This window comes from Sycon ciliatum, chromosome 12, assembly GCF_964019385.1.
Source record: "Sycon ciliatum chromosome 12, ocSycCili1.1, whole genome shotgun sequence".
NCBI classification, from domain to species: domain Eukaryota; kingdom Metazoa; phylum Porifera; class Calcarea; order Leucosolenida; family Sycettidae; genus Sycon; species Sycon ciliatum.
In genome coordinates, this window is record NC_088654.1 from 18,754,157 (window position 1) to 18,779,610 (window position 25,454).

The 25,454-nt window shown below is 47.0% G+C and overlaps 2 protein-coding genes across 2 annotated transcripts; both read left to right on the forward strand.

The window, feature by feature from the left end:
* The first annotated feature begins 8,028 nt into the window (after positions 1-8,028).
* LOC135828339 (proline-rich protein 36-like) lies at positions 8,029-14,414 on the forward strand. The gene is made up of 3 exons (XM_065340784.1): positions 8,029-8,496; positions 11,441-11,516; positions 12,389-14,414. The coding sequence occupies exons 2-3, from the start codon at positions 11,510-11,512 to the stop codon at positions 13,363-13,365; spliced, it is 984 nt and encodes a 327-aa protein (XP_065196856.1). The 5' UTR covers positions 8,029-8,496; positions 11,441-11,509; the 3' UTR covers positions 13,366-14,414.
* Positions 14,415-16,153: 1,739 nt separating this feature from the next.
* LOC135828458 (uncharacterized) lies at positions 16,154-25,219 on the forward strand. Its single transcript, XM_065340909.1, has 11 exons — positions 16,154-16,423; positions 17,037-17,129; positions 17,823-17,925; positions 18,787-18,935; positions 19,294-19,335; positions 20,631-20,730; positions 21,397-21,431; positions 21,768-21,882; positions 22,747-22,799; positions 24,037-24,100; positions 24,821-25,219. Exons 1-11 carry the CDS (start codon positions 16,302-16,304, stop codon positions 24,935-24,937), a joined length of 993 nt encoding a protein of 330 aa, XP_065196981.1. The 5' UTR covers positions 16,154-16,301; the 3' UTR covers positions 24,938-25,219.
* The last annotated feature ends 235 nt before the right edge of the window (positions 25,220-25,454 follow it).

The window sequence follows — 25,454 nt, forward strand, 5'->3', positions numbered from 1 at the left end:
AGAATTCGGTACTTTTTCTGGTAAGTTTCATGCATGTTTGGTATGTGGATAAAGAAATGGAGCAGAATTCGAGGAATTGCCCGCCATAAGGTTTGTCTGGTTCTGCCAATTTCACTGCTTTTCGAGCAGAATCTGCCACCTTTTGGAGCAGAATCTGCCACATTTTCGAGCAGAATCCGCCACCTTTTCGAGCAGAATCCGCCACCTTTTCGAGCAGAATCCGCCGGTCCCTACTAGCAAGAGTACATATGGGGGGGGGGGGGGGGTTATGTACTCTTGCTACTAGCCATCCACTATACCAAGAGTACATACGTTATGTACTCTTGCTACTAGCCATCCACTATACCAAGAGTACATACGTTATGTACTCTTGCTACTAGTACTAGCCATCCACTATACCAAGAGTACATACGTTATGTACTCTTGCTACTAGCCATCCACTATACCAAGAGTACATACGTTATGTACTCTTGCTACTAGCCATCCACTATCAAGAGTACATACGTTATGTACTCTTGCTACTAGCCATCCACTATACCAAGAGTACATACGTTATGTACTCTTGCTACTAGCCATCCACTATATCAAGAGTACATACGTTATGTACTCTTGCTACTAGCCATCCACTATACCAAGAGTACATACGTTATGTACTCTTGGTATAGTGGTTGGCTAGTAGCAAGAGTACATACGTTATGTACTCTTGCTACTAGCCATCCACTATACCAAGAGTACATACGTTATGTACTCTTGCTACTAGCCATCCACTATACCAAGAGTACATACGTTATGTACTCTTGCTACTAGCCATCCACTATACCAAGAGTACATACGTTATGTACTCTTGCTACTAGCCATCCACTATCAAGAGTACATACGTTATGTACTCTTGCTACTAGCCATCCACTATACCAAGAGTACATACGTTATGTACTCTTGCTACTAGCCATCCACTATATCAAGAGTACATACGTTATGTACTCTTGCTACTAGCCATCCACTATACCAAGAGTACATACGTTATGTACTCTTGGTATAGTGGTTGGCTAGTAGCAAGAGTACATACGTTATGTACTCTTGCTAATAGGGAGGTTCTGCTCTACGTTTTGGGAACGCGACGCAAAGAATCACGCGAACTTTCTTCGCGTTCCCGTAACGTAAAGAAATGCTGTTCTGCTCTACGTTTCACCTAGAGAAGTCACGTGGAATGTGTACTGGGAATTTTCCCTTCCATATTTGGCAGTTTTCTGCATGCAGTTGATCGATACCCAGCAAATCCGTACGCATTTTCTCTGCGTGTGCCACAACGTAGAGAACCCCATCTCCGCGTAGAAATAGGGAGGTTCTGCTCTACGTTTTGGGAACGCGACGCAAAGAATCACGCGAACTTTCTTCGCGTTCCCGTAACGTAAAGAAATGCTGTTCTGCTCTACGTTTCACCTAGAGAAGTTATTTATTATTTGCCATGGCGACCCCCATAAGTCCAAATAACTGGCAGGGCAGGGTTGGGCCTTTTTCTTTCTTCTCGGATTTATTTTCATGACATGCTCACTGATTTTACTTATCCCAGGAAAAAAAAAAAAAAAAAAAAAAAAGAGAAGTCACGTGGAATGTGTACTGGGAATTTCCCCTTCCATATTTGGCAGTTTTCTGCATGCAGTTGATCGATACCCAGCAAATCCGTACGCATTTTCTCTGCGTGTGCCACAACGTAGAGAACCCCATCTCCGCGTAGAAATCTGGAGCCAAAACACGCGAAGCCGTAGACTCTAACCCAGACACCTGCTCTCTACGTGATTTCTCTACGTTTCACGTATAGCAGAACCTCCCTACTAGCCATCCACTATACCAAGAGTACATACGTTATGTACTCTTGCTACTAGCCATCCACTATACCAAGAGTACATACAATGTACGTTATGTACTCTTGCTACTAGCCATCCACTATACCAAGAGTACATACAATGTACGTTATGTACTCTTGCTACTAGCCATCCACTATACCAAGAGTACATACAATGTACGTTATGTACTCTTGCTACTAGCCATCCACTATACCAAGAGTACATACAATGTACGTTATGTACTCTTGCTACTAGCCATCCACTATACCAAGAGTACATACAATGTACGTTATGTACTCTTGCTACTAGCCATCCACTATACCAAGAGTACATACAATGTACGTTATGTACTCTTGCTACTAGCCATCCACTATACCAAGAGTACATACAATGTACGTTATGTACTCTTGCTACTAGCCATCCACTATACCAAGAGTACATACAATGTACGTTATGTACTCTTGCTACTAGCCATCCACTATACCAAGAGTACATACAATGTACGTTATGTACTCTTGCTACTAGCCATCCACTATACCAAGAGTACATACAATGTACGTTATGTACTCTTGCTACTAGCCATCCACTATACCAAGAGTACATACAATGTACGTTATGTACTCTTGCTACTAGCCATCCACTATACCAAGAGTACATACAATGTACGTTATGTACTCTTGCTACTAGCCATCCACTATACCAAGAGTACATAGTCACTACATACGTTATGATTGTACTCTTGACTATAACCGTACATCCTCACACCGCTCTTCAAACGCGTTAACGATCTCTGAGCTACATCAATCACCGAAAAGAAGAATAAGCGGTCATCCACAACGGATGTGTTCGTTGCTTTGTTCTTCTTTTCAGTAATTCCTATCAAAAAAATTGATAATAATAATTGGCCCAGACTCCAGAGACGCAGCTTGAGTGTAATGAGGATGACCATGTGTGTGTACAGGGTCTGAACTAGTTCTGCTGAGAAACAGGACTATGGAGAAGCACATCAAACAAAACGCAGGCAATGTACAAACGACTTGCTGATAAATTATACATGTACTGGGGGCAACTCATTACGATCGTATACCGAACAAGCTGCACTGCCACTGTATTTCCCCGATTATAAGTCGCACACTCCGATTTTCATGTTTTGAGCTATACTAATCGCTTCAACATGGTCACATCAGCAAGATGTCACACTCGATTGCACCACCTTCTTTGCGCTCAAAGTTCCAAAGTGTAAAAAGGTGTGACTTGTATTCGGGGAAAATAAAGCCAGCCTTGCGAATAACGAGAAAACAATGTCCATATCCGCGAATTGTCGCTATTCGTGAGGTTGAACGTACATGTATGCAGTCGAATGGTCACTATTTCGGCGGAAAATGAAAAATTGTCCGGTCAATACAGGATTCCGCTTGGTACAGAGGCCGCAAAACACAGGTTTTTACACAGTACTAACTTTCTTCATCTAAAACAGGACTTCCCTAGAAGTAGAAGTAGAAGTGTTAGCAATACCTCCCACTGCTCATGTTGCCCGCGTCGGAGGCACTCCTCACTGCACTGACCTCAGTCCTCATCTCCTAGCACTACTACCGGTACTACTACATGATTATTATTGTACATGTACTACTACCTGTGCAGGATTATGAATAAGTATCTAATATTGACTGAGTACGTGGTCATTATACTGACCAAGTACGAAGTCAATCTTAGATTTATCACGACTAGCCAAAGCCTGTATTCGATCGCTAAAAAGGAGTCAAATATAAGCGGTCAATGTAACCCTAAAAGGAGTGAAATATGCAGGAATTTTGACTGCTTAGGTATGGCAAAAATCTATGGGAGTCAGTACTAAGGGAGTGATTACGTTAATTATAAGTTCGGTTATATCACATGTACACGATTGTAGTGGAATAGTGTTATGGCTCAGTGAGGTGCAATGCTAAAGTTACAGTTCATGCAGCTGTGTCTGCTAACGCGGCTGACTGGATGTGGACCTAGTAAAAGTCACGTGGCTATGTTTTCTAAAACGTATCAATTGTATTCCGATATATTTACGGACTGTATTACAAGGCTACCGTGTTAGTGGTCAAGGTGGCGATTGCGGACTCGAAGGACGTTTACATTGTACCTCAACATGGCCAACGGTTGATATGGATGGAATCGAAAGAACACGAGGCAGAGAACAATAAAGACCAATATCGTTATCGTGACTCCCAGTTTCGTGTTTAGAAACACACATCAGACTTGGTATCAACTAACTTTCAAGAGTACACAACTCATGTGCTCTTGTTGATATCGATGCTAACTGTCGATAGTCGATCACAGGCGACAACATGCCATTTCAAGCCTTAGTACTAGTAGTAGATACATGATATATGCACATGTATATAGCAGACTCAGCGGAGGACGTTCAGGTTGGTGGTAACTCTGAGTTTCATGCCGCGCTAGGCAATCATCAGACAATTGATACTCGGATCTACCTAGCAGTATGCTTATTACACACATAGAGCCACGGGCATAAACAAATTTAGCGCTAAGTCTGGTGGCGTGAGCTAGTACATGTAACTATAACTGTCTTGTAATTCGGTGGAGACGACGACGCATTTCACCAAGAGTACAGTACTCTTGATTTCCCCTGTTACCTGCTCTAGCTTGTATCCTGCTCCTCAGCTTCCTGTGTATACATGATTGTACAATGTTATGTAAGGATTGATGTGTCCAACCTCTCAGCCTCTCTTGTTCCACAACCTAAGGCTTAGGTCCGCACTCTGTAGCAACTAGTAGTATTACCGAATTTGGTCCGAGCCGAGCGGCAGTGTCATGTCGCCATTCCGTAAAGGTCGGACAGCGCACAGACGGTCTCGCATGGCTGCGAGGCGAGCGGTGTCGGAAGAGATTGCTTCCTGCTCCACCGCGCTGCTTCACCGCGCTGCTTCACCGCGCTGCTTCACCGCATCTACCGCATAACTATTTCAGCATGCATGCGTTTGAAGCTTGATCTGTAGAGTGATGCATGATTAGACTGGTGGAGGGACAGCCGCGAACATGTGTGTGTGTGTGTGTGTGTGTGTGTGTGTGTGTGTGTGTGTGTGTGTGTGTGTGTGTGTGTGTGTGTGTGCATGATCTGTTCTTGTGTCCATATTTGGTCAAGGCGTCATGAAGAAAAGCCTTTGCTGTTCACTAGTTGGGCCAGACACAAGGCAGACAGTTTGCGGATCAGACCAAACAACTGTCGCGGTAACAGGGTCTAAACAGCTACTGTAAGACCTGGCGAGGCGACCACTCGAATAAGGCGATCACCTGTTCTAGAAGACCACTGAAACCAGGCCGGACCAAGGGATGCTATTTCCAGTCAAATGACCCTGGATAAGGCGACCAACAGTGACCACATTTTGAAGGTCCCTTGAGCGGTCGTCTTAGACAGGTTTCACTGAATCACTGTACAAAGTCATGTACCTGTATCTGTAAATAATCTACGTGGAGATAAAAGTTTAATAATAGCTATGAAAAGTATGAATGCCGCAGACATCACCACGCAACATGACACTTTGTTCAAGGTTTGGTTTTGTGTGTTTCCAAAATCGATTTTCAAGCTCCGATCATCAGTGGAAACACGGAACTAAAGTGATCAAGGGAAAAACAAAGGTTAAAAATCCAAAGAAGTGTGACACATGACGGGTAACTTGTGGTAAGTATTACAAAAAGTGAGAACTAAGATAAAGAGTAAGTGTGACAAACGGGCATGAACAGTGCAGAAACAACTCATGAACACGGGGTGCAAACTCACGAAAATAACCTAAAGTGCTAAAACATGTTCTTTTTGTTTTGTAAGAAGTCAGCTGTGTACTTGCATTTGTTATCTCGTCCCGATTGTTTGAGTGTGTATGACGATTCCCACTTCTCTGTACTGTGTCGTGCCCGTTTTGTCCAGCAGTTGAAGGTCCTTGAAGCTGTTTGTATTCGTACGCATAAGCGCGATTTGTGTAAGCAAAAAGAACATGTTTTAGCACTTAGGTTATTTTTTTTATTTTCGAACAATTTTAGGCATTGGCGGATAATGCTTGAAAGGTGGCAGATTCTGTTCGAAAAGCAGTGAAATTGGCAGAACCATACAAACCTTATGGCGGGCAATTCCTCGAATTCTGCTCCATTTCTTTATCCACATACCAAACATGCATGAAACTTACCGGAAAAGGTACCGAATTCTGCCAACTTTTCTGCCGGCATTATCCGCATAATGCCTATTGAGCGGTCGTCTTGAGACAGGTTACACTGAATCCCTGTACACAGCCATGTCCCTGTATCTGTCCGAACATTCAACCATGCAGACAAAATTAATCATTCGGATTTCCTTCAGCCCTGTGGGCACAATGGAACAAAAATGGAACAAGTTATTTTGTTGTAACTCTGGAGTTAGACGCCGAAGGGCGGTTGTTAGATAACAATAATTTATTTTTGTTTTCTCTGATGATCGCCCTCTGCCTGGCTTTGGCGTAAACCTGGGAGTTACAATAAACAATCGTATTGTAAGTTAAAAAGTCGGCGTGGAGGCAAGAAACCTAATATCGATGAAAGAAAAGTGAGCGCACTCATACCTCGAGAACAATGGAACAATATTTTTAAGATTTGAACGTCGTGTTCATGTGATTATCATCTGAAATCATCATCAGAGTGAGAGTTGGACTACAAAGGAAAGTTTCCTTTCATCGGTAATGTAAGTTAATAACAATGGCAGTTCGCATATCACTCATCGCATGAGGTCAACGCATGAGGTCAACGCATTTGTTGACAATTTCGAGACAAGCAGTTCTATCAGAAGCAGATTGCACAGCATCCAGAAGCGATGTAAGTTATGCAGATTATTTTATTCATAACATTGTTATGACTAATAATCTGCATGCGACATGACGTTTAATAATACATACATTGCTGCGAGTGCGAGTATGCAATTATTGGCAGGCCAAGGTGGAGGATGTACTGCTTTGATAGGTTAACGCACCCACTACTTATGATTGTGTTGTGATACGCAGTCAACATCATGAAACTCTCACGTGACTACAGCTAGATGTACCGGTACATGTAGCAAACGAGGTTCGCCCCCCCCCCCACCACCCCCCCCCCCCCCCGGTGATCAAGCATTATTATGTACATATGCGTGTAGTCGTGAGGTTTACCACCTCACCCTCGCCGTTTATGGCGCTGCATGTGCCACCCTGGTATGATCAGGAATGGCGGTGGCCAATGGCCATAAAGCACTATGTGTGACAAGGACACTACAAGACACGGTTTGTATAACACTGGTTAAAAACCAGTACATATAATGTATTAGATAAACCTTGTTATAGTTCACGCAATTGTTACTCCACCTTGTTTCATGCTGTCAATCTAACACTCGTGACTCGTGTACTTGTACAGTAACCCTATGTGTTTATAAGCATACTGTTGGGTAGACCCGAGTATCAGTTGTCTGCACAGTAACACCTGGACCTAACGACCACCCCTTGGCCTTGGGGCCAGAGAAAGTGGTCTTTAGTCCATGGCAGGTGGTCCTTGGTTAGAGGTGTGCACCGCACAACCATGTGAGACCGCCCGTGCCAGGTAAAGTGGCCGGTAGTACCAGGCTGGTCGCTAGTCACGGTGGTCTTTAGTTACAGGTTTAACTGTAGTACCAGGCTGGTCGCTAGTCACGGTGGTCTTTAGTTACAGGTTTTACTGTAGTACCAGGCTGGTCGCTAGTCACGGTGGTCTTTAGTTACAGGTTTTACTGTAGTACCAGGCTGGTCGCTAGTCACGGTGGTCTTTAGTTACAGGTTTAACTGTAGTACCAGGCTGGTCGCTAGTCACGGTGGTCTTTAGTTACAGGTTTTACTGTACATGACGTACTGATCTCCCTCAGCATCGGCACATCATCAACTGGATCACTACTCGTTCAAATCCAGTACATGCAGTAGTGCTAGTGCTACCGGTAGTCTGGTGCAGTAGCTCGAGGGTCCAGCGCAAAGCTTCCCACAGATGTGCCCTGCTGTGTGTACGACCGGGCGCACCTGCGCATGGACAGTCAAGCGCGACTACTGTAGGCCAGCGTATTATTATTAATTTTTATTCTCTCTGCTCCGCGCGCAGCACACAACGCGGGTCGGGTAGGATCCGCGGTCCGACCGACGTGCAACGCGTAGAGTCTACCAGCTCAGCTAACACAATCCGGATCGTCTCCACTGCCACCAGTACTGGCGTAACGCTCCGCTGTGACTTGCTCGCGCTCCAGGTCGTTGTATTTCAGTAGCAGATTCGGAAAACCGGCCATGTAGCACGATCAGTTGGCTGAAGATCGTGACTACGTGAAACTCGGAGTTGCAACACCGCTTCCCCTCCCTCTCTCCCTTGCGTAGCACACAGGTATTAGTATTGTCTGGCATTTGCAACGACATGAGAAACCCAAGCAAAGACCAGCTTAGCTAATCTCGTCGTTTAGGCGGCCATCGTCCACACTGGCATAGTCAGTGCAGTCGTGTCTAGGGGAGTTTCTAGTCCTAGCGCGGTCGTTCCGTGCTGGAGTCTGCACCACAGTCAGGAGTCTGCACCACAGTAAGGAGTCTGTGCCGCAGTAAGGAGTCCGTACCGCAGAAAGAGGAGTGAGCGTGTATCGAAGGTAAGCTGGCAATCCGATCTCCTTGTCTGGCAATGGCGTTCGTTACGTGCTTGCACACTCATACCCTGAAGTGGTGATATTCCGCATCAGTTGGGAAGCAAATCAACCGCGGTGCCACTCGCGGCTAACCAATAGTGTTACGCGAGCTAATTATAAACTACGCAAGAGGTACACAAAAGGAAGTAAATAGGGCTGTTTTTTTGTTGTAACTCAGAGTTTCATGGCAAAAACCAATCATCAGACAACTCTGAGTTACAACAAAAAACAGCCCTATTTACTTCCTTTTGTGTACCTCTTGCGTACTACGCTCTGCCCATTCCGGGCATTTGAGCACTATTGCAGGTTTAGGCGCACAGCCTCTGTGTAATTATAAACTATACCACTTCCAACGCCTAACGTTAGAGTGGCGTTGCCTGTAAAGGAATGATTATGTGTTGATGGCTAATGCCTTTCTGCTACTAGTAGTTTTTACTTCACCGTGCAATCAGTAATAAGTGGCCAACAGTCTAGGCTTAGCTCCGAGGCCGTTGATAGTGCGGGTGCTAACTACTAAGTGTCACCCGGGTCCTCTCTACACCTCAGCTATAGTTGACGCTGTCCGACCACTCTATCCTGCATACCAGGAGCACACACTATTTTTTTTGTCAATTGTGGGCATCCTAGCTCTTACAACTTCTTTGCTCTTCGACCTTGTGATACTAACATACATAATTCTGTGGAAATGATCCGAATTCTATTTCCTTGGCGCCGCTTTCTTTGGATTGCAGTGGGAGCGCTGCTGAAGTACAGTGCTAGCACCTGAAATCCTACTTGTACCCCCTGAGCGGCGGTGCGTTCACATTGCAAAGACCCGGCATGGGATTGTAACACTACCAAATAGAGGCCGCTGGAAGGTGAACACAGTGCTCAGGGGTCGGGTTTCAGTTGCCACCTGTTTATCAAAGTCAGTAGTGTCGTAGGAACAGCAATAACCTACACGTATCCGAAATGTACACAATCAAGTCCACGTTGAAGTTGGTTGGTTGGTTGGTTTATTTTAATTCGCACAATAAACGGGATCTAGGCCCAATGATATAAAGGCGAATGGATAAGCCGCGAAGTTGCTTCCTTAGTTTGTTTACTTAAACATACACATGTACCTTCAGCCAATGACAGTGCCCGGGACAACGGAAGAATATAATGTAGCAGAAGATGCCAAGCGCGTGGAATCGGAGGAGTTGCTGCAGATAGTCCAGATGTGCGACTGCTAAATCCCCACGACGCAGCTCACCAGATCAAGGTGTGGGTCCTCTGCACTCAGTGGAGTCAAGTCGAGCGAGCTGCAACTCCCGGTGCCGAAAGGCGGGCTAACGGCCCTACATGGCTACTTCCCCTTGTCTAACCCCCAAGACGAAAATTAATGATAGTAGCCGACTGGCCGAAATTAAAAAAAAAGAAAAAAAAGAAAAAAAGATAGTCCAGCAGTTTGGATATACAGTGGACCCGTGCGAATAACGACTCTGGAGCAGACTGGCACGAGACACGTGTTGCAATGTTATGCGCGAGTGGCTCGATTGTTACTTGCGAGGTTAAACGTATTCAGTCAAGTGGTTCCTTGGCCTGAAGAATTCTGATGTTATTCACGATCTGTTATACATGTATCCTGAAAAACTTGGACGTTGAGCCAATAGTGATATTAATTATGCAAAGAGAAAAGGACCTATAAGTTACTAGTTACGACTAATAGTCCACCAATGTAACGAGATAATATACAGGCAGATAGTGCGACAACAAGGCACTACACTGACAAGGATATTGAGACATTCAACTACCTGGCACCTAGTTCGAACACATCTACGAAGCGCAAATCAACAACCTGCCAACTTGGAAGGCTCATGGTCATAACTAGTAACTTATAGGTCCTTTTCTCTTTACATGCTATATCCTACAGTGTAGGTTGATATTCGTGAGTTTGTAATTTTATATCCGAATGCAAATTATCTCATTCCGATTCAGTTGTTGTCCCCTGCCCGGTAACACCGTCACGTATGAAGGAGGTTTCGCTCTGTTCTCTCAGATCATCATCGTCATCAGATGTTGCCTGAAGACTATCGTAGGCATGAGCCTCCTACGGCTACGGCTCTTCGAAGCAACTAAATTACTTATCCCGAGTAGAGTGGTGTCTTGTCCTCTTTACCGGCACGTGCAGTCACCATGCGCACAACTATCTGTACATGACGTGTGTAACTTAGGGAAACGATAATATTATGACTACCGATGAAAACAAGAGCAAAAGGAGCTACATGCATGATTGTATATGATTGTACTCTTGCCGGAAGAGCGGTTTCACATCATAGTCATGTCACTGAAGTTGTGTAGAAAGTGATGATGGTATGTACATAGTGGACTCAGTGGAGCCAACATGGCCGACATCACGTGACCCATGGAGGCGAGGATTGAGTGGAGCTAGAACCGTTATGGCTGTCCTGTATGGTCATGTGATACTGATCGATGTGAAACCACTCTACTAGTATTCAAGAGTAAACGTTACGAATGCTTTGGGTGGAAACTGATACATATTCCAGGAAGGTGTAGTCCAAATTCAAGGGCGTCGGAACCGCACCGGCCGGGGCGGCCATGGCCGCCCCACTTTTTCGGCGTTTTTTTTTTAGCACACTGCAACAAAGCGCGATGATCTCAGCGCAAACGTGGCAAATCCTTGTCCCCGATCGTGGTTTGTTGCAGAATCAAAAGTCCATGTACACTGAAATGGCACCAAATGCCCGGAAATGCTTGCAATTGGCTTCAATTTTTGAAATTTTTTCCCGGGGGACGACCCCTGCACCCCCCCCCCTTCCATGGCCGCCCCACCTCCAAAGTCGGTACGACGCGCCTGAAATTGTGTGTTCTGTATAAGCGTGCAGGCTGAAATTAAACGTCCCATTGCTCTGTGGTTTGTATTCAGGTCGGCGGAACTAACTGCCGCAGGGACATTCGTGCAAGGCGTGGTTGAGACTCACAGTCCGGGACAAGCATGGCAGGTATGGTGGGATGATGTACACTATTATTAAAGTACAATAAAACCTGTCAAGGCGACCGCTCGGATAAGCCGACCCCCTGTCTTAGAAGACCACTCAAACCAGGATCAAGGGATGCAATGTACACTCAAATGACCCTCGATAAAGAGACTACCTGGGAACAGAGACCACATGTTGAAGGTCCCTTGAGCGGTCATCTTTGACAAGTTTCACTGCACGTCTGTATGCTGTGCTGTTGTGGCTTTTGTTTTGTTTTTGTTTTTAGAACTTTGAGTTGAAAATTTGTGAACACTTGGGAAAAAATATTCATTGTGTTTAATTTTCCCATAAAGGAGGCTATGCATGTACGGGATGGGGACGGTGTACATGTACGTTCGCATCAACTCAAGTATACTGCACTATTCTGCCGGTTTCTCTCCCGCCGGTATCCGCCATGGGCTGGCACAGCGTGTGTCTGACAGGGACTGTTCTAACTTCAGAGCAGCAGGGCCCCGCCACCACTTTCCGCATTCATTCGGGAGCATAGTGGACTTATATATTATTATTATTACTTGCATGCACGCGTTGGAGTCAACCATGCAAGCATGATCCACAGCTTCGCTTATGCTGAACATGATAAACAGGACTATGACAGGGAAAAAATGAGCTAGTGGACTTAGTAAAACAAAAACAAAACAAAACGTCTAACACTGTCTGACCTTGTCGTTGGTGTTTTGTGCGTACATGCAGAATGCAGCTCCCTGTATGCAGCTATCGGTTTTTTCTCCCGGCAGCGTCCACCAAGGGCTGGTACATGTACGGGGTGTGTCTGACTTAGACTATTCTAACACAGTGTGACTTTGTCGTTGGTGTTTTGTACGTACATGTACATGCAGAATGCGGTGCCCTGTACGGAGCTATCGGCGTGGAGACGGCTCTACTGCTGGCCGCAATCATTGTCATCGCTCTACTCGCCAGGCAAGTGACTCTACTGAAGAGGGCACTGTCGGCGACGTCAGACCCGGAGAAAGACGGCGGTGGGCGCGGGGCTGGCACCACGGCCGCGGTGTACTCAGACCAGGTTACCGAGATTGGTGATGGCGAGACGTCTCAACAAGCGAGCCTTTCGGTGAACACCGCCGCCGCATCAGCTAGTGTTGACCTCGACGAGGAAGTAAACAAATCTGGCAACCAGAACGAGCGCAAACTACCCAGCACTAGACCTGCTCCGGCAGTCGTACCTCAGCCACCGCAGCGAGCACGCTCGCACAGTGTCGACAACGTCATCGAGCGGAAGACGTCCGAGTCCGCTTCAGCGCCCGCAGGCAAACGACCAGCCAACGTCAGGATGGTGAAGTCGTCAGGACGGAGACAGTCCTCGCATAGTGACCTCACGGTTCAGGGCACACCGCCTGCACTACCCCCTGACCAGCACAACCAAGCCACTCCGGATCTCCAGCAATCTTACCAGAACATGGCGCTGAACTCCACTCGGCCCGTCTCTTGCGAGCTCGCGCCCAGCAGGAATATGAGCAGTGGGACGTCGTCTGGCAAGCAACCGGCAGCCAGTCATAACACTGTTACCATAACATCCAGCATACGGTCTGACGATTTCAGCAGCCGCCCAGTGCCGGCGCGTGCATTGCCATCCAACAGCATCAGCAGCAGCAGCAGCACTGCGGCGAATCCGCAGGAGATGCAGCGCTCGGCCAGCGTGGGGCAAGCTGCAGCTCCTATCAACTACACCATGGTGGAGCTCAAGGCAGCGCCGACAACACAGAAGCAGCAGCAGCAGCAGCGGCCCAGCATGCTGGCGGCTCCACCATCACAACTGCCCACCCTCTATACAGATGTCGTGCTGAAGACTAAGTGAAAGCAGAACGCGGCCTGCTCTTGGCATCCACTCCACCTACAACACCACCTCGTGTCGTTCATGATTGGCTGGCTTCAGACTAGTAGTAGTGCTGGCAACTGAAATCCGACCCCTGAGCAGTGCGTCCACATTATAGCGGTCTCTATTTCGTAGTTTTACTATCCCATGTTGGGTCTTGGCAATGTGAGCGCACCGCACCGCTCAGGGGGTCGGATTTCAGTTGCCAGCACTGTAGTAGTGCGGGACATGCGGCCGCTAAACACCGGAAGAGTCCAGTGATGGCGGCGACGATGGTTCAGTGATGTCACCGTATGCGTTTGTCGTCCCATGTACTAGTGGTCAGCTGATCAGGCGGTTGCCGATACTGCAGCCATGACAACCCACTGATGGGCTGGACCTGGGTACACACATCGGAATATTATCATGCGGTCATTATTATTAAACGCATGAATCACATTAATTTTTTTAGTTTGCCTGGTAGCTGTCTAAACACGAAAAACGTCAGAGTTCGTCAAACATACATTGAACACATTTTTAAATGATACATGTGCGGCCATCGATAGATGTGTGTTTTGCATTGATGATTGGAATACTGCTGTAGAACATATTCCGGGACTAAGACATAATCTGACGTATGCAAACCAATTCCAATGACCAATGTCTGCATTGATTATAGTCTTCACTGCTCTGATTAAATGGCAATGGCGTAATTATAATGCTTGTGACGATACCTTTCTTGTGATAACGTTAGAGCAACGTCAGGCAGAAGTGATGGAGGACTATCAAAATCATAAAGCGAACTAGCAACCCACAGTCTAGCATGGTAAGAATGGAACTCGTTAAACACATCATCAGGATTATATGGCGTGTTTCCTTTCCATGCGAGTGTCTGGCATTCTCATTCTATGGCAGTGCTCGCTTCGTTGAATTTCGCTGCATTTGAGTAGGGTTCCAGTTTCCTTATCACATTCTTCCTTTCACGCAATTGTTATCACTACTTGAATTGTGTTCTACTCCTCCGTAAATTGCAAATTGTGTTTTCATCAGGATTTACCAGTGAATCAGTTACTGATGTGCATGCATGACTCAAGCAGGTCAAAACGTGGCAGCGATTCGTTCTGCATTCATTTTACGATTTGTGCCTAGCTTCTACGTTGTGGGGCCCACATTTAATACGTCCACCCCCACAATTTCCAATATTTTCTTTTTGTGTAATGATAGGCATACTGGCGATAATTAAATTCTAGGTTTGGTTCAGTCAATGAAGTGTTGCCAAGGACAGTACTTTTCTAAATCATCACCAGCTACAACTAGCAGTTGAGTGGTGGTTGACATTAAATTTTGTTGTCAACCACCACTTCCGCATCATGCACCGATTGCTACTGTAACAAAAACAGTAGAAAGATAGTGTATGTATGGGGGAGGGAGCATGGGAGAGATAGAGATAGAGATAGATCGATAGATAGAGAGAGAGAGAGAGAGAGAGAGAGAGAGAGAGAGAGAGAGAGAGAGAGAGAGACGGGGGAGGGATGGAGAGAGAGAGATCATGGGGGCCCTCTCACCTGGCTCTCATCGCCATAGTCACACTATCACCGTTATTCCTGTCACTAGCTAGACTAGTAGTCTACTACGTATCCTCTTCATTCCTTCCTCCCTCCTCGATCCTCCTCCTTCTCATCCCCGCCTTCTAAAGAACAGGAAGCTGTCATCATGTGAAGTTCACCCACCGTCCGTAGAGGGCTCAGTTTGCCGAAAGCAAAGAGTGGAATACACGGACAGAAGAACGAGCAGTTGTTTGTTTCGTAGTCTTGGCTGCTCCTAGATCCTAAGGGTTGATGGTGTTTCTGCGGATGCCGAAAACTCGGCCTCCAGCCGAATCTCACGCGAACCGTGATTTTTGGCTGCTCCATCGTTCAAGGTATGGGGCGGCGGTATGAGAGTCCTCAACCGGGTAAGGGAGTAGTTAACCATGTGAAGTTCATCCACCGTCCGTAGAGGGCTCAATTTTCCGAGTGCTCAACCGGGTAAGGGAGGAAGGAAGCTGTCCTCGTGTCTCCATCCCTCCCATCTACAAGTGGGTGTTTTTAAGATAGCTTGTCCCGTCGTCGAACACGAATGATAGCCCTACCTGCAGCGTACAAAGCAGGGTGTGGTAGCTGGATGCGTTAGTATTTAGTGGCTAATGACTTCGCCAACACTCGCGGTCGACTGGGCAGAGGTCTGCTCACGACTAGGACTAGGACTACTATAGGACTGAGGGTAATATGGATGCAGCTAGCTAGCGAGCTTTCGCTCTATTGCCTGTCACGGGTTGTGAGATTTTTAAAGCCTCACCCTTGCGGCTAGGCGCTTCATCTTACACTTACAGACATTGGTGGCTTGGGTCGTCGCAAGTAGCTGGTTAGTTGAGGCGAGCGAATGAGAGGGTAGACCTCTAGAGCTCTACATTACTCATTAGACTACAATCATGTGGGTACGTACATCCACATGATTTTGCTGTCTTGAAAGACAGTGTAGAATCGAATCATAGCGCCCGGGCCAGGGAGTCATAGACCGGTCTATACGACTCCCTGGCCCGGAGTAACGGGGTAGATCTACACGTGTGCAGGCTCTTTATTTATTTTTATTTTTTGCAGAAAACCGCACTTTCGGCACACGCATTCCGGTATCGTCGCGGGGTTTTCAGATCTTTTCTGTGGGCAGGGCCGATCGCATGCGCAGTCGGCACTTTTAAAGTTTTATCTTTAGCACTCGCACCTGCCCTTGTTTCGCACATCACTCGAAGCCGATACCAAGTATCAGTGAGAGCATTCCGTCTTCGACACCAGTCGTCGGTTGATCAGGTTGTAGTGTGTTTTGCGTAGTTCAGTCTACGAGTCATTTTAGGAGGGGACGTTTGAATAGAGTGGACGTTTCGGTTTGTGAAAAGCATCACGATGTTGTCTCGCTTGCAAGTGCTCTTGGTGGTGGTCGTGGTCACGGCGGGGATCCTGGGAGGTCGCTCGGTGCAGGCCAAGACGCTGTACCTTAGCGAATGCACCGGAACGGACGCTCAAAGGTAGGTGTGCTTTCTAAACTCACATCACATGGATACGAATGGTTGTAGGAAACACGAAGTAACACGCTAGCTCGGATTTTCAATGGTAGGAGAAGAGAGAGGGTGGTGGTTTGGCAGAAAATGAATGGGGTACTTCAACCTTTTTTCTTATGTCTTGCGAAATTCCAGACAGGCGGGAGCTGAGCAAAAATTACAGGGAATGAAAATCTTTGCATCCAAGTGTCATGTGATAATTTCCTTGAATGATGGCCAGCAGGTTTCCCTAAAGGTTTTTCGATTCCCTGCTTTTCTATCGTCAGAAAGCCTATCCGGAACGTGTGCACGTGGTAGTGTAGTCCGTAAGACGGTACGGTTGGGATAGTGAGCCCTGGTGATTACTGTGTATGCCCCTACACTGCAGATGTGTGTGTGTGTGTGTGTGTGTGTGTGTGTGTGTGTATCACTATGTGTGTGTGTGTGTGTGTGTGTGTGTGTGTGTGTGTGTGTGTGCATGTGTGTGCATATGGGCATGTACGTTACGTGCGTCTGTGCATGTCTATGTGTGCTTGTGTGCTCGCACTAATCCATGCATGTTTCTACATGTACGTGTCTCTCACTCTACATGTTCATGTAGGTGGGTATACCGGCCTGGACCATTCGTACACAACACTCTGATCCGACTGATAGCTGCACCAGACTGGTGCATGGTACACTACATCATAGCACAGTAAGTTGTGCCGGACAGTAAAGGTACATGTACGGAAATGACATTGACCTTATAACTGGGTTCTACATTTTTGCTTTTCAGAACAACAAGGGCAATAAAGGCTCGTTTGCTGCTACTTCAAGTTTCATGCTCTCGCAATCATCAGGCAACAGTGGCAATAGGCAACATTCCATCTTTTCATATTCACTGCTGAGGACGTCATGTGTACCCTCTATAATTATCATACATGAAATCAAGAGTACAATCATAACCAAGAGTGTACAGCTCGACGATCCCCCAGCCCACGGCGGAATTTTTTATGACATCAGTCTTTGGCGGCGATTTGGCTCACTGATGCCAGCATGCGTAGCCAGAGATCAAAGTACAAACATTAATAATTTGTACATTACAGCTACGGTAGTCGAAGCAGAACAACGGACGATAGATCGATGTGTCCTGAACCTGGTGAACTCTCACCATATCTACAAAGCAAGCGCGGGAAAGCATACCCACTTCATCATACTGCTGCCAAAGAATGACGCAATAAAAAAATTCCGCCGTGGGTGAACCCATCATAGCTCAAGATAGGAGTTGCACACTCTTGGTTATGTACTCTTGATAAAATGTAATAGGCTATCGGGACAAGTCAAACACTGCTTCTGCCTGTCCTGTGTGTTGTTGCTGCTGCTGCTATGGCTGATTGCCCTGGTGTAGGCAGGCAAACCAGAGTCTGTACGCGGATCTGTGCGACATACCCGAGCCCACGCCGCAGGACTACAGCGCGCGGATATGGGTCATGATCAACGGAACCATCCGTGTAAGTCTAATTGCGTTTGCCCAGTGTTGACTCCGACACCCACGGTCGGACAAGCTGTCCAGGCCTCACCACCACTGCCGTTTCCGTGCTGCCTTTTCTATACATACGCATGTACACCGTATAACTGATGTGCACATTCACAAGTCTGAAGGCTTGTGGGTTAAAAAAACCAAAAAAAAAACAAAATGAAATCACATTCCTGCCATGTCCTATATACAGTTCACCGCTACCCATTCTTGACCTGTACTTGCATGATGTTTAGAAGACGAAAGAAATGGTTGCGCTTCTCTCGGAAGACCCCACAGTGTCAGCTAGTGAGGACTAATGAAAATCGAGCCAGTTGTGAAAGAAAATAGGAGAAAACGGACAAGACGAACAGAGGTACGCTTCATACAATTGTGGTAGACAGGGACAAAATGTTACGAGTTATGACTAACTGCCCCCCAATGTAACCAGATCATATACAGTCAGCGAGTTCACACAATTGCTGTGCATTTCAAATCTGAAGTGTGGCTGCATTTTCTGGACTCTAAGCCAAGAAGCCCTTGATGGTTTGTGCTGTAGAGAGGACCTAATTATTGCATTGCCTTCTTGTACTTCTCTCTCTCTCTCTCTCTCTCTCTCTCTCTCTCTCTCTCTCTCTCTCTCTCTCTCTCTCTCTCTCTCTCTCTCTCTCTCTCTCTCTCTCTCTCTCTCTCTCTCTCTCTCTCTCTCTCTCTCTCTCGCTCTCTCTCTCGCTCTCTCTCTCTCTCTCACATTCTCCCTCTCTCTTTCTCTTTCTCTCTCCGAGTCTCTCTCTCTCTCTCTCTCTCTCTCTCTCCTTCCCTCTCTCACATTCCCCCTTTCTCTTTCTGTCTTCAGGTTGCTGGTGATGAGTACTGTCTTGCAGCTAATGTCAGCGGTGACCAGGGAAACCTCTCGTTGGTTCAGTGTAACCAGACAGTACACACTGCTGTTGCTGCTGGTGCAGTGGCTGAAGATCTTGCCATGACAATCACCTGGCAGTGGAAGTAAGACAAGGAAAGGTAGATGTGTAGGGGAGTTATGGGGTGGGTGGGTGAGTGGGATGGGGGAGGTGTGTGTGTGTGTGTGTATGTGTGTGTGTGTGTGTGTGTGTGTGTGTGTGTGTGTGTGTGTGTGTGTGTGTGCATGCGTTCCGAACCTACTTGAAATGTGGAAACTCTGGGTGTTGGACCTGTTCCCCCATATCTTTTTACAATGGTATACCTGTCAAATTGTTGTAAAACCCTGGCCGAACTGGTGTGTGGGTATGTGGGCATACATGTGTGTGTGTTTGTGTGTGTGTGTGTGTTTGTGTGTGCACGTGCATGCGTGCGTTCCTGTCTGTGTGCCCATTCATGCGTCCAGCGAGACAGGACTGATCATGCCTCTGGGCACGACACCTCCGCTGTAAGTCGGGATGGCCAGCACTGAAGTGCATGCATACATGTTACTGCAAGGGCGAAGCAGCCAGTCCGGCCGGTCCGGCTTTGGCGGACCACTTTTTTTACACAATGCCAAAAGTAGTAAGAATGCAGGATTTTGCACCCTAAGTTCAAAATTTTCCCGGGGGACACCCCCAGACCACCTCCAACAGCGGTGCTACACGCCTGTACTGTACTGTACTGTACTGACATGTACCGTATTTTACCGGTTGTAAGTCGACCCCGGTTATAAGTCGACCCCTGCATCCGGAGGTCTCAATTCTGCGTTTTAAAGTTTTCACCCAACGAAGCATTACTAACCACTCCCTGCTACTAACACATTAACAAATCATGTAAACATTCCTTATTGGAGAGTATAACATCCCAATCCTTGAAAAAATGCCAATAAACTGGCAAAAATGTGTACACATGGTGCACTCGTGCATGGAGTGCAGGTCATCTTTTGTAAGATACTGATAGTTCCCGGTTATAAGTCGAATCCCGGTTGTAAGTCGACCCCCACCCTTTCTCCTTCTATTTTTAGTCGTAAAAGGTCGACTTACAACCGGAAAATACGGTACCCCTGTTACTGACCTACATCAGCTGGTCACATGATTGGTTGCATTGTTGAAGCGACACACCTAGTGAGTTCCGCAATCACGCATGGGACTACACCGCCACAGTTTATTATGACGTAGGCCATCTCCGTGGACCAGGGTGATCCCTGACAAAAAAAAATGGTTGAGCTGTGGCCACTCGTCAAGAATTATGATAACGATCTGCTTTCTTAGCAGGACAGGAAGAATAGGTACCAAGGAGGGCTGGCATACCGTAGTGCAGGACACGGTGGGGAATTGGGTATACGTGTCTTAATATTTTGGTATGCTCTTTGGTGGTAGTATGCACGGTGTACTGTGCTCGACTTGACATGTGGTACCCACTTACCGTCATGAACAGCAAGCCCGGGGGCAAGTTCACAAAGTTTCGTGCATTTTTCCGATGAAAATGAGCAGGGACCGTAATTCGATGAGTTTTTGACGGACGTATTTAAGATGAGTTGGCTGCAGTGGAATCTGCGCAACCCCCCCCCCCCCCCAAACAAAGACTATTATCTATGGTACTATAAAGTACATGTACCTGTAAGCGCGTGCACCAGGTCGTATGGACATGGCCGGCCAGAGACAGTGCCCCAGCAAACAAACACCTGTGTACTGTGCTAGTAATGGAGAGCTGTACTGACAATAGACTGTATTCCTCTCTTGCTGCTCTCCCTCCGTGCAGATGTCTGACTGTTAACATGTCATCGCCGACTCCACCCCACCACGGCGGATTCCCGGATGACTTCAATGTCATGTCTGCCAAGTGTGACACAACTGACAAGGTATGGGGAAAGCAGAGACAATGCTCTTCATCATTGGACTACAAGCCATGCCAAGTATACGTATAAGCTTAGACAAAAGAAAAGGACCAAGGAACTACAAGTTATGCTAAAATGTCCACTAACACCACCAGTCACTAAATAATCAGCTCATGGGATAACATTTGCACGACACTGACCGACGGTACTGACGTTCTACAACTAACCGGCTATCAGCTCTAGCACGCCTTGGATGCGCACTCCAACTGCCTTCCAACTTGGAAGGTTCTAAGTTATAGAAATAACATGGGAGGGGAAGGTGAGCGCAACCAAGACAAGCACGAGCTGAATGTCTGAGCTGTGAAGGACGTTGGCGGATGTACATGCATGTCGATGACGATACCGGCAAGACAGTATAAGTAGAAGTATTCGGGGTCTGTTCGTTTGGATTGGGCAGGATATTGTGGGCTTTTCTGTTGTTGTTTTTTCTACTGCAAATTCACCTGGACTGCCTATTCGATTTGCTGCCAAAATCCTTTCGCAAAAGGCTCAATAGTATTAGCACTGGGTTTTAAACAGGTTTCTACAATCAGGGCATGTGTGTGTGTGTGTGTGTGTGTGTGCATGTGCGCGTGCGTGAGTGCACGTGCGTGCGTATGTGAACGGTTGTGAGTTTGTTTGTCTCTTCAGCTACAAAGGTGGAGTGGCTATCCTGAATCTAATGGGTAGGTGAGCCTTGTGAACATTTACTGATCTCTGTCCATGATGCTGGATGTCCCGCACAAGCCTTCCACTGGTTCCCTTGCTATCAATTGCAACCGCCGATACATGTGTCGCATCTCTGCGCTCTGTGACCGGACCCAGAAGTCACTACGAGCGGCGGATGAATAGACATGTGGCCTCACGACGAGCCCAGGCAATATCTTACACCTGCGTGTTCACGTGTATGCGTTCTGGTGCTTGCGTGTGTGTGTGTGTGTGTTTGTATGTGTGTGTGTGTGTGTGTGTGTGTGTGTGTGTGCATGTGTGTGCGCGTGTATGTGTGTGGGTGTTCGTCACAGCACCATTCATCACATGGCCAACACTAGCTACTGCTTAGCAGCACACGGTCTGTATCCGGGAACACACGGTCCTAATGTTGTCATCTCTCCATGCAACGAGTCCGACATCACTCAGGTATGACCTATGTACTATTCATTGATCTTTTTATTTATTCATTTATTTTTATTTTTGCAAAGACCACTTAAAAAAAATGCCAAACATGAGCTGCAGCTGGGGAAGCACGCACAACATGAATCGTGGCAGTGGTGGTGAAGTTTAGGGAGCTCCGCCGACCTGGGGTCTCGACTTCATGGCCACCTAGAGGCACTGCTGGCACGCTCTATACCATAGTCACTGCCAGCAACTAGGGAATTGTTTTGGAGCTTGGCACAATAGTATGGGTTTCACCTGGCAACTGCACGCTCATAACCGTTTCACTGCTTCTGGCTGTTTGACCTTGACATGATGAGAAAGAATGAAACAATTACCTGTAGTTGTGTGGCAAGAAGGAGCCGCAGGGGTGCGTGATCCCCCGGTAGCCTATTCGGTAGAGTACTGTCCCGGGGTACTGGGTTCGAATCCCGCGCATGAATCCATTAGAAGTTCTTTAGCAACAGTTGGTTTAATCTTTAGTCATGAAAGTCTTGGTATGTTGCAATACTTCCCACAGTTATAGTACTTGCAATGGCAGCCTGTCATACTATTAGGAAATCTGCATGGGTATTGTGCAGAGTGAAAGAGACAAACAGAAGTCGACATTCTAAGTGTGTTGTTATAGTTACACTTGCATTCATGTCTGAATCACATCTGAATCTCTCCCGTTATTCTCTCTCTCCCGTTATTCTATCTCTCTCTCTCTCTCTCTCTCTCTCTCTCTCTCTCTCTCTCTCTCTCTCTCTCTCTCTCTCTCTCTCTCTCTCTCTCTATCTCTCTCTCTCTCTCTCTCTCTCTCTCTCTCTCTCTCTCTCCCTCTCTCTCTCTTTCTTTCTGCGGATTCAGCACTACTCGCATAACAACAAGACAAATACGATATGTGCCACGACTGAAATGAAGTAAGTCCTGATCCGGGGGATTTTTTTCCTGTGATTAGCATTGAGCAAAATGACAAGTGTTCAGAGATCAACTGACGGTTTGCCGGACTGCACACTTTAGAAGGATTCATCGCCATGACTTGTCGCACTGTACCCAAAAATGACGCAATGACGGAATTCCGCCCAGCGGGCGTTATACTAGGACTGGTCAGGATTTGCACACGGGGGGGGGGGGGGGGGGGGTAACGGAGTACTCCTTATCCCAACACACCATATTTTTTGCGCGAATTTTTGCCAATACTAGCCGGGTCACTTTGCCGTTTGGGAGACCTCGAATTTCACCCGATTTGAAAAAATCCACACAAAAGCCCTGAAATGATGTGAAGCTTATTTCAGACGGTGGTAGTAAAAGACCGGCGCTAGTTTCCGAAAATATGGTACTTCAGCAAGACATGTACTCTGGACAATGTGCGTACTAAGCTAGAGTATGTCTTATCAGTGTACATACTAAAGGGCCGTCGCAAAAGTTTCCTGTCGTCCCTGAAACGAACAACATTCATTTCGTACTCGGACCCCCTCCCTCCCTCTGAAATGAACACAGCTTGCTATGCTGGACGACGAAAATCGCATGCATGTACATGTCATATGTACAGTGTCGGTCGACTTGCGATTTTGGCTCGCACCTCCTCCCCCCCCCCCCCCAAATGAATCATGTTCGTTTCAGGGACGACAAAAAACTTTGGCGACGACCCCTTAAAGTGAGTTCCACTGCATACAAGCTCTGGCATTGTAATAACAGTTGAATGTTGTAAGGTCATCAGGGGCGTAGCTGGTCCTCCTTTTAGGGGGGGGGGGGGGAGTGCACGGCCGCATATCTGTAGGATGACTGGTGCATGTCATTCATGGTCATTCTGTACATGCCCAACCTACTGTAAGGTTACAACTTTTCAGCCCATTCAAATTTCGGCCTCCCAGGGCTAAAACCCATTCAGGCCGTATTAAATTTTCGGCCTGTACTGCTGCCGTCTGTATACACTGTCACACTGAACATTGGAAAACAAAATTCCGCCATAAAAAAAATTCAACCAAACATGACCAGGCCGAAAATAAATAGGCGCCGAATATTTGCAGACGTACAGTACTTGTAGGTCGAAAAATTTAGGGGGAGGGGGGGGGGGGCGGGTGCACGTGCCCCCTGTGCTCCATGTGGGCTACGTGCCTGAGTCAGTGTTGCTGTTGATTGTTTGGCTGGGTGCAGGTGTGGAGGCACCAATATCACTCAATGCTGCATCAATATCGGTCACACCACAACCACACCGGAGGTGAGTCTAGAGCTCTGTATGCTGCATGTCCATGCTATGCGCTGCCTCGTTGCGGCATTCCCACCTTTGTTCACTGGTAGGTGATCTGTGAATCAGCAACAGCCCTCTGTGTGCGTGTGTGTGTGTGTTTGTGTGTGTTTGTGTGTATGTGTGTGTGCATGTGCATGCACGTGTGTGCATCTGTGTGTCTGTGTGTCTGTCTATGTGTCTGTCTGTCGATTCCGTCTGTCAGTATCAAGTCTTGCTTATATTGTGTGGTTCACCTACTGTGGCACATTATGGACTTTTGAGCTGAACCCTGTCGCAGGTGTGTCATCGTCTCTCCCTATCAATCTGTCCTGTTCCTGCCATGCACCATAATTATTATGCAGTGTAAGGTCCGGATGGGTCTGAGCAGAGGCGTCGGAAGGTATTCGACACTGGTGCGGCCATGAATGGGTGGCGCCGGTCTGGGTGTCCTCCCCAGGGAAAGGCTGAGGGAAATTGGGCCCAAATAGCCCATATCATAGTCCATTGCTTCAAGAAGCAAGATGACGTTATTCTGCCGCACCGGTTCTGACGCCTCTGCTGAGAAGATCTTCCTTGCTCATCTCTCATCTGTGATAGCACCTCTGATTATGAAAAGCCCATTGACAGGCGATATGCCTTGAGGGAATTCTTGCAAAACTACTAAAACTTTCAAACTCTCTGTCTGTTCTCCCGGCCCGCGGCTATGTGCAGCCCGGTAACAATATAGAATTGTACTCAAACATGGATGATCCGACAGAAGAGTGGACATATGACCCGACCACCCAGCAGCTGAAGGCCGCCGGCTTATGTATGACCATTGTCAAGTGATTTGCACGGTGAATGCAAAACTGCCTCCACAGGATTGACCCGCGGCATGCAGGTTCGCTCAGCCAGGATGGGTTGTGGGAATCTTTTAGTGACAAGTATTTGAATTTTGAATTTGAACCTGCATCCATACCTTTAGTTCATTACCTCCATTTGGCCTTGCTCAAGGATAGCATCCTTTTAGTTATTTATAACGACTCAGTGTCGATCCACCACAATCATTGCACTGTTCAATTTTTCCAAACATGATTTTCCCGGATTTCGGTTCACGGTTCACTAATTTAATCGCATTGTGCTGCTTGTCACCGCCACCTATACAATGTCATGCAGTACTGCCAGGGAGTCGTAAAATACCGACTCCCTGGCAGTACTGGTATGTGACTCAGTGGCTCGCTGGCAACCCATTCTTCATGTGCATGGTCACGGCCGTTATTCCGAGTCAAGTGCTGCAGGCTAACCAAAGCCGTGCCGTTCCGCTGTGATCATGTGATCAGGAGTAGGCACCGGCGGATTCTGCTCG